This window comes from Montipora foliosa, chromosome 1 (assembly GCF_036669935.1).
Source record: "Montipora foliosa isolate CH-2021 chromosome 1, ASM3666993v2, whole genome shotgun sequence".
Lineage (NCBI taxonomy): Eukaryota > Metazoa > Cnidaria > Anthozoa > Scleractinia > Acroporidae > Montipora > Montipora foliosa.
This window is the reverse complement of record NC_090869.1, coordinates 30492659-30511086: the sequence shown is the minus strand read 5'-3', so window position 1 is coordinate 30511086 and position 18428 is coordinate 30492659. Positions and strand designations below refer to the sequence as shown.

General features: G+C 39.0%; 2 protein-coding genes across 6 annotated transcripts in view; one reads left to right on the top strand and one right to left on the bottom strand.

Moving 5' to 3' along the window:
- Nucleotides 1–4341, top strand: part of LOC137996427 (NFX1-type zinc finger-containing protein 1-like) — a 17765-nt gene extending 13424 nt beyond the window's left edge. The window contains exon 5 of the mRNA XM_068841817.1: nucleotides 1431–4341. Within this exon, the coding sequence (XP_068697918.1) occupies nucleotides 1431–1532 (102 nt within the window). The 3' untranslated portion in view covers nucleotides 1533–4341. The remainder of the gene's footprint in view (nucleotides 1–1430) is intronic.
- A 134-nt stretch (nucleotides 4342–4475) lies between these two features.
- Nucleotides 4476–12664, bottom strand: LOC137996438 (uncharacterized). 5 transcript variants are annotated; one of them, XM_068841851.1, is made up of 4 exons: nucleotides 12514–12664; nucleotides 12250–12427; nucleotides 9064–9344; nucleotides 4476–5285 (listed from the first exon to the last, which is right to left on the bottom strand). In XM_068841851.1, exons 3-4 carry the CDS (start codon nucleotides 9337–9339, stop codon nucleotides 4812–4814), a joined length of 750 nt encoding a protein of 249 aa, XP_068697952.1. In that variant the 5' UTR covers nucleotides 9340–9344; nucleotides 12250–12427; nucleotides 12514–12664; the 3' UTR covers nucleotides 4476–4811. The 5 variants fall into 5 exon arrangements, with proteins under 5 accessions (XP_068697952.1, XP_068697930.1, XP_068697940.1 ...); XM_068841829.1 differs by having other exon boundaries at nucleotides 12250–12650; XM_068841839.1 differs by having other exon boundaries at nucleotides 9064–9341; nucleotides 12250–12637.
- Between the last annotated feature and the right edge of the window lie 5764 nt (nucleotides 12665–18428).

The window sequence follows — 18428 nt, the reverse complement described above, 5'->3', positions numbered from 1 at the left end:
GCAGCCATTCCTTAAAATTATGCCAGAGGCGAGAAGTTACCGTAAAGTTCCAGAAAAGGTGGATAAGAGTTTCCTCTTCACCTTGGCAGAAATTGCAAAGATTGTTCTCGTTTAAATTTACCTTCTTTTAAGAAGCTATTAGTGGCTAGCCTCCTGTGTAAGAGTTTAAGGTACTTAAAGAAATGGATTCCAATAATACACCAGGCTCAGATGGGTTACCTGCTGAATTTTACAATTGTTTTATGGAAGGATAGTGCCGAATTTCTTCTTGGTTCAATTAATTATGCTTATCAAACAGGTTAGCTATCCGTATCTCAGAAGCCAGGGATGGTTAAACTTATTCCAAAAAAGATACAGTGCCGTACCTGTTTTTTTTTTATTTTATTTTATTTTATTTTTCATAGAATAATTCCAACTTTATTGAACATACACACGTGAAGTTAACATTCACAAAAGACAATCTGCAACACTAACAAACACTACAACTTAAAACTAACAAAAAAGAAACCTCATACAATAAAAACTTTAGAGCGCAATCAGCAATCAACAGAGTTTCATTCCGTATTTAAAAGAGACGAAAAAACAGACCATTTTGTTCTGAACTCTTTTTCGCAACTAGTCGTACAAGAAATATATTTTTCTAGCCTAATTTTATCACGACCTAGGGAAACAAATTCATTAAAGATGTAAAATTTACTGTTAAGAGCTTTTACGTAAAGAAAATACTTTCCTATAATGACTAAATGATTGAGGGCTAAACAGAATTTAGAATCGTTATTAATAATACCAAACATAATTTCTTTTATTGAAAGCGATAATTTTGAGTTCACCATGTGCGAGGCCCAATCGAGAAACTCCTTCCAAAACAAAGTGGCTTGCGCAAACTCAGTGAAAAGGTGAAAGATGGTTTGATCTGCTGGACAAAAAGGGCAGCGTGGGGAGTCTTCTTTCTTCATTTTAAATAATAAACTCTTAGTACACAGGATATTGTGGATAATCTTATACTGGAACATCGACAGCTTCAAAAGCAATTAATAAATGAAAGCTACTTGAATAATTCAAGTTTCGCACCTTCAAGTAGCTTTCAAAAGCAATTAATAAATGAAAGCTACTTGAAGGTGCGAAACTTGAATTATCTGGACCTGAGGCTAAAACGATTTTTGGTCCTTAAAATGCAACTGCAGGAGTACCAACGGGTATTTATGTCAAGTGCTAAACTAAAGGGTGAACAAAATGGCATTCAGATCACCGCATGTCTTACAGTAGACAGCAGTACAGCCCACTAAACCTTATGTGGATTCCCATAAACGCGATGGATACAAGTCACGCTGATGGTCAACACTGCCTTAAGTTTATAAAAACCTAATTCATTTATACTCTGTTTAACAGTAAAGACATGTGGTGTTCTTCATGGGGTTTTTTCCTCGCAGGTTGCAACAGAGATGGATGGAGCTTTACATCCAGCTTGGTCAGACCACACGAACATGAGGAATTACGACCCCGCCGAACTGAGACGTTTGCAGTTTGAATAATCTACTACCACCTGAGGATTTTTTTAGTTCAGTTTTTTTCAATAGACCTCTTCATCTATAAGTTGTGGTTCAATTATACCCTTGGTTTAAATTCATTTCATTAATTAATTTCCCAAGAACAATGGGAAGATAAAATTTAAACCAAGTATAGTTTTGACCACGAGATATACCAACCAAAAGTCTGAGTTACTTTGGTATTCTAAAAAGCAAGCGTTTTAATAGACATTTCCATTTTGTTCCAAGAGATATTTCCGTTCCAATAGACTGATAAAGTAGTTATGATGCAGGACGTTTCACTCTTGAAAGGAATGAAATGAGTGACCAGCAGTGACAAGTTTGTTTAGTCTTGGATTTCGCATTCTATGAGGTCGCAAAGTTTGAATCCAAACACAACAGACCGATTTGGCTAATGCAATGTTGTACCCAATTCAAATTTGCATGTTAATGTTGCATTCATATGGAAATAGTTGGAACAAAACGTTTTATTCCCAGAGGATCTGAATTGGGTACAACATTGAGTTAGCCGAATTGATCTATTAAATTTCATCGGGGGTGTAAAGACAAGGGCGTTAGCCAAATTGTACTTTTAACGTAGAGGGTAATCATAAAAATGTTAAGAGAATTACTTCCTCTTGTTTCACGAAAAGGAAGTCGCGAGATTTTTGCCCATGACAATTTTTTCATCCTTTAGTGGACGTACAACACGAAAAGACTGTGGATGCAATGCATACCGTAGAGGATTAGTAATTTTTTTTGTTAATCTCTGAAGGAATTTATTCTGAAGAAAGTGGCTGGAAAAATTATATCGATAAATATGGGTTCTATTATCAAAAAACGGTTTGTTCTCAGAGAGCAACATCTTTGTAGAGACTGACCGAAGCTCGGTGTTCACTACAGAAAATTTTCGGCACGGCTCGGGTGAAATTGGCACGAATGCCAAAAAGGAGCTCACCAAATGATGTTTACGCTTCTCCAATCTTGCCGTACGAAAATATGTAGTACAAATTTTGATCTGGGTGATGCCTTCGAGGCATACGAAAAGGCAACGGTGGATGAGGAAAATGCAATGATGCTCCATCTCACCAGAAAGAAGTCACACACAGGTCAATTCTAAACTGTTGACACTGAAATTCGCAAAAATGTGCCGGCAAGACTCCTATTCCTTAGCAAACGAAAGAGAAGATGAGAATTTTCATGTATCATAAACCCAACAATCGATCGAATATTTTGGTTTTGATTTTGAGGAGTGACTTGCTTCGAATGGCCGAGACAACTTTCACAGACAGGCAGAGAGAGAGAAACTTTTCTGTACATCGTTTCAGAAATACTTCGTTAAGATACGAGATTTCGAAAGGCTGTTTGTCCGAGCACCAAAGTAGCAATATTCTTCTCTACTATTTAGGATCCACTGCTGAGTACAGGACAATTATTGCAACCTTATTTGGCGTCTCTTAGTCTTTTGAGAGCTATTGTGAGAAAACTGAAGGCATTTTTCCTCTTTGTGCCAGAAGGGGAAGATCTAAAAGACATAATGACCATTTACAGGGAAAAGTGGTGTTTTCCTGCATGTGCAGGAGCAATAGACGGAACCCACGTGCTCATCCTAGCACCTTCGGAGAATCCCACCGATTATGTTAACCGTGTAGTGGGATGGCCTGGGAGTGTCCATGACGCACGTGTTCTGTCAAACGCAGACCTTTATTTTCGTGGGCAGCAAGGGTTACTATTTGACGACACTGTCAAAGTAACTCTACTTGGTCGTGAAATAATTAACAATTATTCCATTCGCGCTTGTTGAATATGAGATGGTAAATAGCCGAGTTGGCTATAACCAGTCTCAAATCCAACAAGCGCGAATGGAATACTGTTTTATTAAATTCCTTAAACTCCAAAAGTTTGGAAGTACGAAATACGAGCCGAAAAAGGGAGAAAATCCTAGCGAAATCGAAAAAACGTGATGAAGATGGGATGTTGTGTAATACCTTGTGGTCAGACACTGGACAGACGCAAGCTCATCACAAAAACATTTCTTACTTTTTCGCGTACTTCTAAGCGTCGGAATTCATCCAAACCTTTCACAAAAACTTTTTTTTTCGCTTTCCGGCCAAAATAGTTTTAGTTTAGCAACGCTTAGCGCAAGCATTTACCATATAAGCTCAAACTAAGGTATATGAGCTGATAACCGAGATTGAGTGAACCAATCAGAGCACGAGAAATGTATTAACCGAGGTTGAAAATATAATAAAGCCTATTATTCTTTCCAAGAATGACCGCGTGATTTTTCTTGACAACGAGCCGCCATGTTGAAATTTCTGGGTAGAAAGCCGCTAGCCTTTACAAATGAAGGCTCACATTTGGCCCGTCAAAGTGTTTACACTGCCCTTTTTATCCGAGCCGTGCCCAATTTTTCAGCACTCGTACCATTTTTACGGCCCTTGCTCGGACTACCTGGCCGAATGTCCCAACAAGGGTAAAAATTTAGCTCGACACGGATGAAATCTGGCGTGGACGGGTTGTTTACACTTTTTTCCGAGCCGAACCTTTTTTTGGCACTCGTGCCAATTTCACCCGAGCCGTGCCGAGAATTTTCTGTAATGTAAACCGGGCTCAAGTCTCCAGCAATTCTTTATTGAAGTAAATTCTAGAGTTCACTAACAGGTAAGTTTGGTATAGTATTTGAGCTCTATTCTCGTTTCCTAAGTAAGAATCATTCCTCTCAACCGCCATTGAATAAGAGGTTTGGCATGATATCATTAGTGCAAAGTGAATCTTTTCTCAGTGCTGCCTTTTTTCCAGAACGTGAGCTTTGTTCATGTATGCATGTCACTGAGGCATAGTTATTTTTCTTCAGGAGAGTTGTGTGTGGAGAGCGAAAATGATAGAATTTTTTTCTAGAATGACCTGCTATGTCAAACCAGACTAACTGAATGATTGAACGCTCGATCAGCTGATTAATTTACTTTATTAAAAAGAAAATGAACAACGCAATGTAATTAATTAGTGAACTAAAATATGGTTTTACTAGAATGACCTGCTATGTCAAGGCTGGATTGGCAGACCGGACTAACTGATTGATTGATTGATCGGTCGATCGACTGATTAATTTACTTTATTAGAAAGGAAATGGAAAACGCAATGTATTAAATTAATTAGTGAACGAAATTGTATCATACACTGGTGCAACCATGATCTAAACACGAACAATTACTGAGTTAAATCGAAAGAATCACACTTGAAAATTCTTCTCTTTAAGTCACTGTTACACCATCTCTTGTGTCATCAACATAGTATTAAAGTCTCAATTTCTCCCCACGATAATGAAGGCCGTGGCGAAGGCACATCGTTTTCCACCATTTTTACCAGGGCGAGACCTTGACTAAAGATAACGGGGCCTGGATTTTGTGCATTTACTTTGGGCAGGCACATTTTGCAATTGAGCTGTGCCGTCACACTTTGTTGAACGGAGGTAGTCACCAGCCTCCCGCACTGTTGCATGTGGACAACGTCCATGGCTGTCACAGTTGTCTCAACGCGCCCCGAGGATTTATTATAAAATAGTGAAACATTTTTACACATCACCCATCGCAAGCTGGGGTTTGGTCGTTCCGCGCAGCACAGTCGCCGAGCTTGATCGATTTTAGCTGATGGATAAGCTGAAGCAGAAAGGTTTTCATCTGAAGACGATCCAAAAGCTGGACAAAACAGCTGGTATGCTTGTGGTGAAAGTAGCTTAAAGTGGTCGATGACTTCTTCCTGGCGAGGAAGCAAAATCACAAAAAAGAGATGACGATAGCCTCGTGTGGGTCGGAAACAACTCTTCCGAGGCCTACAAAGAAAGAAGCTTTTAAGGCCGACATAGAGATTAAGATACCTATTTTTCTTCTGAAATTCCCTTTCTTGAGTTATCTGGCGTTGAGATTCTAGGAGGAGCTTGTAATCAGGAGAGCAGAACTCTCATACTACATTTTCGCAGATCAGGCTATTTTTAGACGATTCCGGTCACACGAGTGATTATTATTTAGTTCTTATTAACCGAGCGGGAGGTCTGCATGGGAGAATCTTGATCGAGGTCGCCAGTACAGACCGAACGCAGTGAGGTCTGTACCAGCGACCGAGGTCAAGATTCTCCCATACAGACCGATCTAGCTCGGTTAATAAGATGTTTATTATATGGCCAAACAAGAACAATTTAATTCGTTTAATGTAACTGGTTTGTACTAACTGACATTTTGCTTGCAAACGGCGATGAGTGGCGATGAGCTGAACTTAATTCTGTCAACCTCTCTTTTGTCATCATGCTGTTTGGCACGGTAGTAGCCAAAACGCAGGCCCGGGGCCGGGGCCGGGGTGTCTTTTTCCAAAATTTTGTTTCATTTTGTCGTTATTCTCGAATGACTGTCAGTTATGGTGGCAACTGAGGAACCTACAGAAGCTATGAAAGCTCTTAAGGGGCATTTTAGTTTTTCTTAAAATCGTACTTTGTTTTTTCGTCTTTCCGAAAATCGAAGTTTGTTGTTCGAAATTAAGAGAATTTCCGAAATTGCTAAAATTGGAGTTTATGGAATTCACGCTAACTGCCAGACAGAGTCCCATCGTAATCTTCACTTCGTTAAAAAAAAAAAACAACAGAATCACAGTTCCACGATGATCGTCACGCAGTCATGCAACGTTCTTTTTGCTTGTTTGTTCGTGTTGTTGTCAATGTTGTTGTCTGATTTACCACAAACGGTTTGTAGTAAAGTCAGTCGCACAGGAACTTGCTAGCCAATTCTATTCGGACTTCAAGGGATCGAATCCAATTTTACGAGAAAAAGCACAACCACACTTAGAACAATTTTGCGAAAACAAGTAACTGAGAACGTTTGCGTGACGACCATGGTGGAATTATGGCTATGTTCTGTTTCGTTTTAATTGTATTGCGGAGAAGTTTCTTACGAAGTAAACATTAAAATGTGGTTTTAAAATGTGGAGCTCAGCGAGTCTTCAGTGTCTCTAGGTGATTCGCACCTACGTACGAGGCACTACTTTAAGGCAAGATCACGCCACTGATTATCCTGTAGATTTTCAGATTTTTATTCGTACTAGTTGCTCGATCGATATGTCGTTGAACTAGTCGACTGAAAGGAAAATATTACAGAAATAGATTAATGTTTTGGAATGCCGGCCATAGGCTAAAAGAAGAATGCAACTGATTTCTTGAATATAGTACAATTTGTGTTTTCTAATCTACACGATCTTATGGTTTGATTTCTTCTATTGATTGTCTTTAATTATAACGTTCTTGATCGGAGGAAAGTGAAAAAAGTAATTTGCGCGTTTGCAGTTTCGATTTATATATTTCTGAATTTCTAATAAAAAGTCACCTTTCAACTCATGCAAACTTGCTGTGGTAAATAAAATAGAAAATAACAGTACGGGAGAATAACTACAAAAATTGAAACGACATTTAAAAAAAAAAGGACACCCCGACCCCGACCCCGACCCCGACCCCGAACAAAATTGAAGGCTAAGAATCTTGTGGTAACACATTTGATCGGTAAATAAACTGAAATCGAAGTTTCCACTCAGTAATCCAGGAATAGGTAAATCGGGCTTTAAACAACTGAGTAATTGTTATCGAGGCTAAGGCTTTTGAGCGGTCGTAAAGCCTGCTTTTGTGCGAAAATCAACCTAAAAATAACTTGGTCTACAAAAAAGACCGTTTGAAAAATATGAAGAAGTTTTACGCTCCTGATGAAGGAATCCTATTTCTAGATATTCAACGGGAGGAGTCCCTTCAACCAAAGAAAATCTGAGGGGGGTAGAGGCCTACCTCGATGAACGAGCGTCGCGATGGGCTTAGAGAACGGTATTGCGAACAATAACAAAAATGAAGTTTGCGCGAAAAGAAAAGAAAATACCGCAAAGCCAATGGAGAAAAAAAAAACAAAGAAAGAAACATAGTGGGTACGATCCGGTCACAACCACGATTTTTGCTATGACATGAAGTGGTTTCGAATCCCAAAGTAAAAACGCATGTCGACCAATTTCGATATATTCAAATTCAGTCTTAAACAAAAGGCATCGTCCCGAGGCTCTAAGGAATAAATGTAAGGATTTGTATAAGTTTATTCCCCAGAGCCTCGAGATGATGCCTTTTGTTTTGGACTGAATTTTAATATATCGAAATCGGCTATTTCATTCAAGTTACGTAGTTATCTACATCCATATGACTTTACGCTCTTACTCGTCATTCAAGTTAATCACTGCAGCTCGTAGTAAAATATACCAAGATGACACGTTGAAAAAAAGAAGCATCTTCGACCATCTTCAGATATTTTAAGTAATATATCAAACACGAGAAGGAGTGTTTCATCGGATATCCAAACACCTGATTCCTTTGCTTCTCAAATGAATCAGTATTTTAAGAGATATTTGGGATAAAAGTTGGCGACATGTTGTGCTACTAAGACCACATATCCAAACTTCCTTCACGATAGTAATTTCTTTTGTTTTGGGGTTATGAATTATTAATGAGTTTGAGAAGACCTGGGCCCGGTTGTTCGAAAGACGATTAACTTAATCCAGGATTAGCGTAAACTTTTGTTTTATGTTTTCAACTTTTTGATGAGAGTTTCTTTTCCTTATTTCTGTTTTTCAAGATTAACTTATTCTAATGTAAAGTTTTGCCGACTATCAGGGTTGAAAAGCATTTCGGAGTAGAGAAATAAACTCCTTGGTTAATTTTTAACCTGGGATTAGCGTTAATCGGCTTTTGAACAACCGGGCCCTGGTAATTAGTCCAGCCATAACTTTCAACTCATTCAATAGGCTATTTCCGAGTTCGTGTCTACCTCGTCTTTAAAGCGAGTCTAAGTGCGAAGTATTTCTTAGGATAATTAGTTTTCATTCATATGTAAAGTAGAACTAATTACCATCACAAAAAAAACTTCGCCTTTAGGCTCGCTTTGAGGAGGAGGCAGACATGAACTCGGAAATGGCCTATGAACGGGTTTGCATCCACGTGATGAGACGGCCATGTTGGTGTACAAAACATTAGAAAATGGCCCCGCAAGTTTTGTATGGTAATAGAGTCAAACGCCCAAAAGATATTTTTACTGCATTGTTCTGTTGAGAAACATGGCCGCCGTGACGTCAGATGGAAACCATCAATATTAATTAAGGAGCTTAAGCACGCGTGTTTTTGAGACGCGGACGGCAACCGGAAGTGAGTTATTTTCACTTTTAACTTGTTTTCACACAACCATATTTACATTGCTATGTATCTTTTCTCCATTAGAGATGATTAATACAAAAATTTGGGATACACCACTGTCCTGGCACGCGAAATTTACTCTTCCGGTTACCGTCCGTTGTGTGTGATCTTGCGGCGTTCTTTGAAGAACGAGTAGGGTCCACAACAAATATTATTCTTATTCAGTGGCTTGCAAATATAAAGTGTTAGTCTAAGAGTTTTAACAACGCTCATGGACCCGCTTTGAAAATGACATTAAAGTGACCTTGGATTGAAAAATTATTTTCATACTCTTACCTCTGTTTTTACGTATCGTTCTTTGCCATTCACCGTGATAATTGTTCCTGGAATTATTCGAGCTTTTTCCACTTCTTCTGGCAGCCATTTGCATTCTGTTTTCGATTGTTTCTTTAAAGCCGCTGCACCGACATCCACACAGAAAATATTTCTATCCACGGAGAAGCTATTCTGCGATGAAATTCGTTTGATCGTTTGAGCGTAAACCAGGATTTTGTCAGCCTCTGTGGAACTCAGCCCCGTTACTACAGCTTTCTTGTTAAACTTAAAAGACATATCTTCTGGGAGAAAAAAGGAAAACAGAACGAAACCAGAAATTGAGATATTCAGATCAACTTTGCTCAGAGCTGCTTTTCGGTCTTTCGTCAGACGTATCTTTTCTTTTCGAAATTGTCTAAAATTCAGGAAAGAAAAAAAACCTGTCAAGAGAGCTGTCAAACTGTTCACTGACGTTATTTGATATTAGTCTTTTAATTGATCACGTTTTGTGTTGATCATACCATGATAATTTGTCACCTGGAACAGAAGCAACACTTATAAATTAAATTCAAATATCTTGACTTGACACGAGTGTTGTTACTTTTCATTATTAAAGTAGTTTTTGCCATATATCAGTTCTAGACCAGGTGAGGGAATTTTAGACTGTTTGCGCATGTCTTCGCAATGTTTTTGTCATGGAAGTAAAAAACAATACCTTTACATCTGTTCTTCAGAGATAAATGTTACCCAAAGAGGACATTAGTCAATATTTTTATTTGCCTACCTCCGAGTCACGAGCCTGTGTGAGCTCCAGCCAAACTAAAAACACCGGATGATGAACCTCGCGTGATCTCTACAATTATTTCAGTGCATGAGTATATACGTTTTTAAAAATTGGGCATCTATAATTGTGTCACGAGTCAGACATTTCTCACGTGATCCACCCAGTACGAGACGTTAAAATTAGAAGGCACTCAACCTGCTTTCACAATTAAAGTAAAAATGAATGTTTAACCGAACAAATATATCTGAAGAGAAGACAATTGTTGTCAGAGGCACCAGGGCCCGTGTATTTTAGCTAAGTCTTGCACCACGGTTTTCAACAATCTTTTTACCCCTAGATTTTTCCCGGAGTGAGCTGCCTCAAGTCAGGAGCTTTTCTTCTTTGTCGAAAATAGCACCTTGGAGGTAAGAGCAATGAAGAGCCTTTATATACGAGGATTGCAAAATTGAAAATGACCGGTAAAGCAGTTCGGCTGAAACCTTGTCCAACCCTCTCCCTCTCAGCAATTTAACCGTGCCGCGAAGACATAACAGGGGCACCCAACGTCAATTTTCGGAAAATACCTGTTCGGAAGACGATGGGAGATCTAGAATTTTCGGAACATTTGTTGTAAAATTTCTTGCTTGCCTGCCTCTCCTAGGATTTTCGAACATCTGAAAAATGGTATAATTGCCCATTTTAAACGGATTTTTACCCTAAAAAGGTAACCTAGAATTTTCGGGAGCCTTTTTTCTGGCTAAAATTTTCGAAAAGGTAAGTTTTGATCCCTATAATTTTAGGGTCACTAGAATTTCAGCTAGGAAATCCGAAACGAATAAAAAATGTTTAGGGGATAAAAATTTGCCTATATCTACCGTTTAAATACTAAAATACGTTTAAAAATGCTATGTTTAAGTGGTTTTGAACTATATTCTCGGTATGGTGCCCCTGACATAACGCTTTAGAAAGTGGGGATTGACATCCTAGAATCCTAAAATCAAGCCTGTCATGTCCCGTGGCCTGAAAAAAATCCTTAACCACCTTGCTATATCACGTGCTAAATGTATTCACCTGCCCTTCTCCCTGCTGTCCACCGTTCTTCCTTTAATTCTACCCAAAAGACAACGTTTGGAATTGTCAGATCATTCCAACGACAATTCAACAAGAGCAGTGAAAACTACCTTCAACTGAGTTATTTTAAATATATGAATGTCTCGTGAGCGAGTCTTTCCAACTGATTCTCCAAACCGGAAATGAAAATTAAAACCCTGCTGCGGGCATAAGATAAAGATATAAGATTTTTTTGAAATTGTATGCACATGTTTTCTTCGTTTTGGCGGCCAAGAATGATTGCTATTCAAAACATATGTTTTTTTTTAGATATGTTGAGAACATCAAGTTCTGAAAACATTTCTGACATTTTTTGACGGGATATCCTTTCAAAAGCTGTATTAATGTTTTTTACGAACGAGAGTACTGTTACAAAATTAGAACACCCGTTATTAAAAATGCAAAACCGCTTTCTCTTATGCTGTATATAAACGCGGAAAGACGACACTGGAAACATAACTTACAACAAATTTGGCAAATTTTCGTGTAAAAGGCAAGTTTACACGACCGCTTTGTCAATGTGTTTCGACTAATTTGTACCTGTCTCAGTCCTCTTCAAAGTCGTTTTAAATACAACTTCTGCTGTAGTCCGGAGCCAATCAGAAACCCCCACTGTTGTCCTCAAACACCTATTCTAATTGTCTACACGTGTCATCTTCAAATAATTGGTCCAACCTAATTATACTTTTAAGTTTCTGTAGACTTCATTCGATAACATTAAAGTTTCAAGGCCAACGGCAGCCCCATGGACCGACCACCCGACCGTATATGAAAATGTTTTGCAATGTTATATTCTGAATAAATGATTTCCGAGACAAAGACATCGTGGTTAAGGCAACAGAGGTGAATTGTTTTCGCAAAAATGAGTGTTTGGGTCTTTAGCGTCGTCTACAAGAGCTAACTCTGGGTTTTAACTGTCACTAATCTGTAAGCTCTGCATATATATGATTAAGATCGTTAAGCCAAACCTGATGTTAAAGATAATGCGCAAGGAAAATGCCACTGGCTTGCAGTTCACTTTCGACACGGCTTTGCAGCGGACGGAAGAATGAACGCTTGAAGCCATTAAGCTTCATGCTCTATTGAAAGTTATCTACCGTGTTTTCAATGGGGCGATTACAAAAGGCAATGGTGCGAGATAAGCCCTCTTGCATTATCGCTTTTTCAAAACAAAAAGACCACGAAAGATCATAGTCTAGTCTGTTTGATTAGCCTGGGCATCAAAGACATTTTTTAAGTTTGAAAGGTCACCAGACAAAAAATACAGATATTATCTACAAGGTTAAACATTTCATCCCTGTCGACATACATTGATATTATGCATATTGTCATACCTTTTGGAATCGTAGAAGCCCTTATTGTGCGAAATCAATCAACTCCAGACGGTCTAACACTCAGGAAAGGTGCAAGAAGCAGTTGACTCTTTCGTATTACAATGTTTAGGAAGTATCCCTTCTCGCTGTGATAATATTATATTAAAACAAAGCTGTCTTGTCGAGGTGATATCAAACTCTGAGAAAAGCAAATGATAGTATCCAGAATGGCGACAACATTCCTAAAGAACTAAAGAAAATGTTTCTTTCCCAAGATAGCCATACCAAAATATTGGAAAACAGTGTTCATATGACCAGAATTAAAACAAGCGCGCTGGTCCGTGCTTGCCAACTAATCTCGCACAATGTGATGACAGAATTTACGCAAAACAAAGAGGCTGATTGGTTTTACGTCTACGGCTGACTTGCTAATGTACTGGACATGAAAAGGATTTGACAGATAAGATTAATTAGAATGGGCTCAGCTTAAACACCCAAATAAGACAATCAGAGGTTGAACAATTACAGACAGGAATTGCAACAGAGAAAAGTGTACAGTCTACATTGATTTGAGTCCAACTTGGCCGTTTAAATAAAGGATATTGCGATTTCTATACATTCAAATTTTCTGGCTGCGGTCTAAACTCCTAGACAAACCAACCAATGAGATACCCGAGGGGATGGAAAGAATTTTCAAGATACTATCTAATCCTATTTAAATTTTCTTTCAGCCTTTCTTGTTTTTCGCCCATTGATAATGGTATGTCACGAAATCGAGAGAACACAACAAAAGCAAAGCGCACTGCTCGATTGTACAGGGGAGTGCTCGCAGTCTACAATTAGCCAGTATCAAAAATACCATAATACTCTTTGTTTACCCCTACAAAATTTTGCATAAGCATTGTTTCCAGTTTCTCTTGGGACCATTGTAAGTCCCAAGAGAAAATAAAAACAATGCGTATGCAAAATTTTGGAAGGACAAATAAAGAGTATTATGGTATTTTTGATATTGGCTAATTCAGCCCCTGATCACGGGCGCTCAACCTTCAAAGGATGAAAACGTTTTTCACCTGCGGTGGCATGAAAGATTCCTTTCGACAAGTTTTGGGTGTCGAGTCATTAGGCTGTTCCGTTCTTTCTTCGCTAACCGTCGTCGATAGGCCGCAAGGTTAAGGGTTAGGGTTAGGTTTAGGGTAATCAACGATAGTCTCTGGAACTCATACTGTAGTGTCCTCAATTTTATTGTAACAAGGATCCTGGACAAAAAAATAAACGTTTTCGTAGTCAACTTTAATGCATGGTGTTTGCCTTAAAATAGGAGAGGAAGGGGAAATCGATTGCAATGTCATTAGTGCCAAATTATGGTAATGGCAGGAAAGAGTTTGAGCGAGTCTCATTTGCCTGATATGGACTGTCATTTCCCTGAAAAAATTGGAAACTGAGATGCGAGACGAGCTTTTGAGTTTCAAACTGAAAAAAAAAAAAGATTCCCTGGTCTTCAAAGCAAGTTTAAGTGCGAAGTTTTTCTTATCAGTAATAATTAGTTTTCATTCATATGTAAAGTAGAACTAATTACGATCACAAAAACTTAGACTCGCTTTGAGGAGGAGGCAGACATGAAATCGGAAATGGCCTATTTATTTGGATTGTGACTAGAATGGATACTGCAAAATAAGGTGAGACACTTCGGTTTCTGTACATAATATACCAAATGATCTTCCTATAGGAAGGTTTAAATGTAGTGTCACCAGAACAATTTTGAAAGCTTAGAGTTGTTGTTTTTTGTGAAACCTTAGACCTAATCACTAGAAATGCAGTTATTTTCTGCCTAAACAGTGTTGTTTATCTGCCAAAGAGGGTGAACATTGAGGTTGTCAGGTATTGTCACGTAACGTCACCAAAAGTTACACCTGTATATGTGTCACAAAGTGTCTCACCTTCTTTTGGAGTATTCATTCTAGTCACAACCGAACAGAAACTCGGGGAGAACCCATTCACGAGAGCTTATCGCTGGTTTCTGGGTTGCCAGTATGGCAAACCCAGTAGGAATCTGCGTTGCATTTCGTCGTTTTGTAATTTTTTTCCGTGTCGATAAAAGTCTTGCCTGTCACTCCCCTGCTAAGTGGTGTCTTTGTGCATAGAGTGTTCTATGCGTATTTTGTTAGGTTTGAGGGGGCTGGGGTAATGGGTAGAAGGAGGACATTTTTAAATTAACCTGCAATGGCTCGAAAGTCATTGTAACGCGGATGGCGTTTTAGTACATCTTTAAACAAAATGTACCCATATGGAGCTCAAGAAAGGAAGCGTCAAGACAGGTGGTGAAACATAAAGATCTGGAATCTTAAAAGCGACGAGTAATGGACTTCGACAGCAATCTTTGGCCCGTCGAGCCGAAATCAAAGTGAACTCTACTTCTAATATTTCGCCAAGGTGACGTTTCTCTGGTAACTTATGGGTTCAACAAAGACAGAAGGAATCGAACACCTTAAGTGGACCTGTGATCTCTGTTGTCTGTCTCACCATAGTTAGTCTCCTCTACTAACTATGGTCTCACAGTGTTTACTGAAGTCGCATCTAAGTTGTCTGACAAGTAACATTTATTTTGTACTCAACTCTGCAAGGGTAAAAAAAAAATTGGAAATGTGACAGTGAAAAATTATTTGAATGAAAGCTTTTTGTCTGTTTTGAGCTTTATTATTTACGGTCAACGTTCCTTCGAAAAGGGTTTGATGTGAACTGTCAGAAATTTATTTAATTGCATATGCTCTGTGACACCGATTGTGTTGAACGCACGCAATTAAAATAGAAAGGGTTTTGCCTCTAATAGCAAATATGTTGTTTGTTTCAATAAATTTTTCGCTGGAAAAGATTTTTGTGAGAAATCCATGTTTTGTGAAATTTGTCATGTTGTCTAATTTTCGAGCTTAACAAATTTGCATACGTGGGTTGAAATATGATAACGGAGGATTTTTGTTGTAATGCACTGTAAGCAGCGCATAAGTCACGAAAATAAACAGGTCTGTTGGAAGCGTGTATGTGACGCTGATGAATAATAAATAGAGTAGCTGCTATTCCCAAAACGATGGAATTACCTGGTGATAAATAACCTCGTCTTGGAGAGTAATTTTTTGACTTTGCAGAAACAATGGTCAACATCAAGAGTTGGGCGATTGTGATCTTTGTGTTTAATTCGCACATTTATTGTCAAACTTTTTAACACTTGAAGAAAAAGAAAACTAACAAAAACAAAAACCCGGTATCTTGCCATCATTTGACACAGATGTTTCACTGTTTCGCGAGTAAACTTCATCACGGCGCCCGCTGAATTCGATGTCACTTTCGATTTTGCGATTTATTTGTGCAGCCAAAAGAAAAATAACAAAATTGAACGTAGCAAAACTCTCCCAAAATGTTTGTCGCTTTTTACATTCGCGGTTCAAAATTAATGTTGTTTTCATGTCGTAAATTTTATTGCTGATGGCAAAATATTTTATTCTCGATCTACCGTCCTGGAAACTTCATTTTGCTCTTCCTAAAAACTGTGTATCAATATTTATTTACTTTTACATCAATATTTGTTTTGCATAAAGCAAGGTAACAAAATCTGTTCTTTGCTCAGTTCGCATTTGTTAGCATTAAAATAGAATTTTCGGTCCAATGCCTCTGTTTTACGAAGGGGTATATTTTTTAGGTCACCCATCCAGATACTAACCTCTCCAGACAGTTGGCAACTACAGTGAACAACTACAGTGAACTGTTGTATTACCCATCGATTAGCCTGCGTCACAGACGTAAACAAACCTCGCGATCGGTTAGTGCTGTCTGCGAAGCACCGCAGAGATCCTTGTTCTGGACCCCCAACGGACTCAACGAATCAACATTATTTAACATAAGTTCTCATTTAAAACACGCAACTCACGCATCTCGGTTAAGTAAAATAAATAACAATCACAAGTCAGAAATTTGCATTTAAGTCTCATTGGGACCGACTTACAAGTCATGATGTTGAAAAAAAAGCTGCAGAATTTTGTCACCTCCATTGTGTTTTATTAAACCATTGCAGACTTCGTCAAATGTGCGGACAGAGTGCAAGCGCGGTTTATATTTTCGCTGACGTATTAATCTAACAGTTAAATAAGCTTGAGCTTCGTGGAAGCAGGCTACACGTAAGACTTACGTGTAAGCTTAAGCTCAAATACTTCATAGTACGAGCAACTCTAGTCTGCGTCGCAGACGTAAACAAACCGGGTTTGTTTACGTCTGTGACGCAGGCAAGAGCACCTCCAAGGAGATACAAGGTGTGAGAAATTCAGGGACACGGTCCTAGATTTATTCTCGTTCTTCTGCGTTAGAAAGAGAAACACTCGGGCGAATCGAATACTACGAGAAAATCCCCGTTTAAAACTTGCTGAATAATTTCTGGATCCTCTACATCGGTGATGGCAATAGCCGGAATACAAATGCTGTTCAAGTATTGCACTTGATCCATCAACGACCGCACAGGTAAAATCACCACAATAACACTTGAGCCGCGCGGCTTACCACAAACATCCACGACAATGGGCAAACTTTGGAAAATAAGCGACTTTCCAAAGCCCGTGGGTAAATTTGCAAACACATTTTTCCCCTTAAAAAAGGCTTTGATAGCTTCTTGCTGTTCTGGAAGCAGATCGGTCAATGCAAAGTGCGCTTTGACTGCCTCAAAGGCTTCTTTCCACTTCTCTTCGCTTACCGCGGCAATTCTCTCCCAAGTTGCTCGAAGCACCCACGTTAAATACCATGAAAACCGAAAGGTTTTAATACAGATCAACGAATGGTTAGCGCTAACCATGCTTCGAGCAACTCGGCTTCGCTTCCGGTGCACACTCCAAAGGAAATTCTTTCAGCCAATCGGAGGTGCTCACAGACAAAGAAAACAAAGGCTTTTCCAACTGGCCAATCGTGGCGCGTACTCAAATCTGGGTACGCGGCGGGGGGTCCAGAACAATGTCTCTGCGCTGCTTCGCAGACGTTACGTACCCAGGTTTATTTTCGTCTGCGACGCAGGCTGCCCATCGATGCGAGAAAGATTTGGTTTTATAGCCATGACGTCATCGACCGTCCGTACATACGTACGTACGTCCACCCCTTCATGTATGCCAATGTGACCAGTATCATGCTAGTTTACAGCATACATCTTTGATATTGGACATCCATCTTTTGATTAGTTGACACCTGTCAGAACAAGGTATCCGCTGACCAGTGTCACATGACCATATCGCGGACTCAAGCTCAAGTTCATCGAGGTCAGCTGTTTTTTTTTAAGTTGACGGCTGACCAGGTACTTGTTTTCGATGGGATTGCAGGCTCAACCTAGGTGAACTCACCTGAACATAGCGAGGTTATTCAAGTCAAGCATCGGCGGGATGTAAACTTAAAGGGGCTGGGTCACGCAATTTTAGGCAATTTCAGCACTGATCGAATGGTCATAGAATTAACTAAAATATCAAAATAACTGTTCATAAACTATAGAAGAACTCTGACAAAACACAGGGAAGCCAAGAAGGGACATGGATGGACAAAACTGGAGAGGATTGAAATGGATTGAATTTGGATAAATTGAAAAACGTCGGCCCACCTTTTTTCAAATTTATATCAGTCTATATCAAAATGTCATTTACAAAACTGGAAAATCATTCTCAGTTGTTATGTGGCCGTGATTTTGCAAATGAAACACTCTTGCTCTGCCAATTTGACGTTTAGGGCTCATAATTAACAAAATTAAACAAAATTACTTAAAATAGCGTGACCTAGCCCCTTTAAAGCTGAGTGTTTATTTTTAATTTGCTTAGAGCCGCTGTTTTCTCCGTATTAAATTTTTTGGCTTATCTTTAGAAGCTCTGATAAGGTTACACGATGCCTGGAGGACCTATGTCTAGAACAGAAACGAAAGGACTGAGCGAAAGAGAACGACAACGACAAAACAGAATACAAGTAATAGCTCATACTTAGCACACAAATTCTTTCCTTGGGCACTAAACCGTTTGTTATTTTTACGGATGCGTTATTTAACTGACCAATCAGAATTCAGCCAGCGGAAAAAAATTGTGCTATCCGACGCCAAATCAATTGTTCGCAATTAACGGGCCAGAAAACCATTTAAAATGTTTTGTGGCAACTTTTTTGTCAACAAACTTTGGCACCAAAACTAGGTTGCCGGC

Bases quoted from the DNA above. Each gene is read 5' to 3' on its own strand.
- LOC137996438 (XM_068841851.1), bottom strand. From the start codon at position 9,339: ATGTCTTTTAAGTTTAACAAGAAAGCTGTAGTAACGGGGCTGAGTTCC. The intron at 5,286-9,063 runs GTAAGAGTATGA...CTTCCTCGCCAG, and splicing joins AACGATACGTAAAAACAGAG to GAAGAAGTCATCGACCACTT.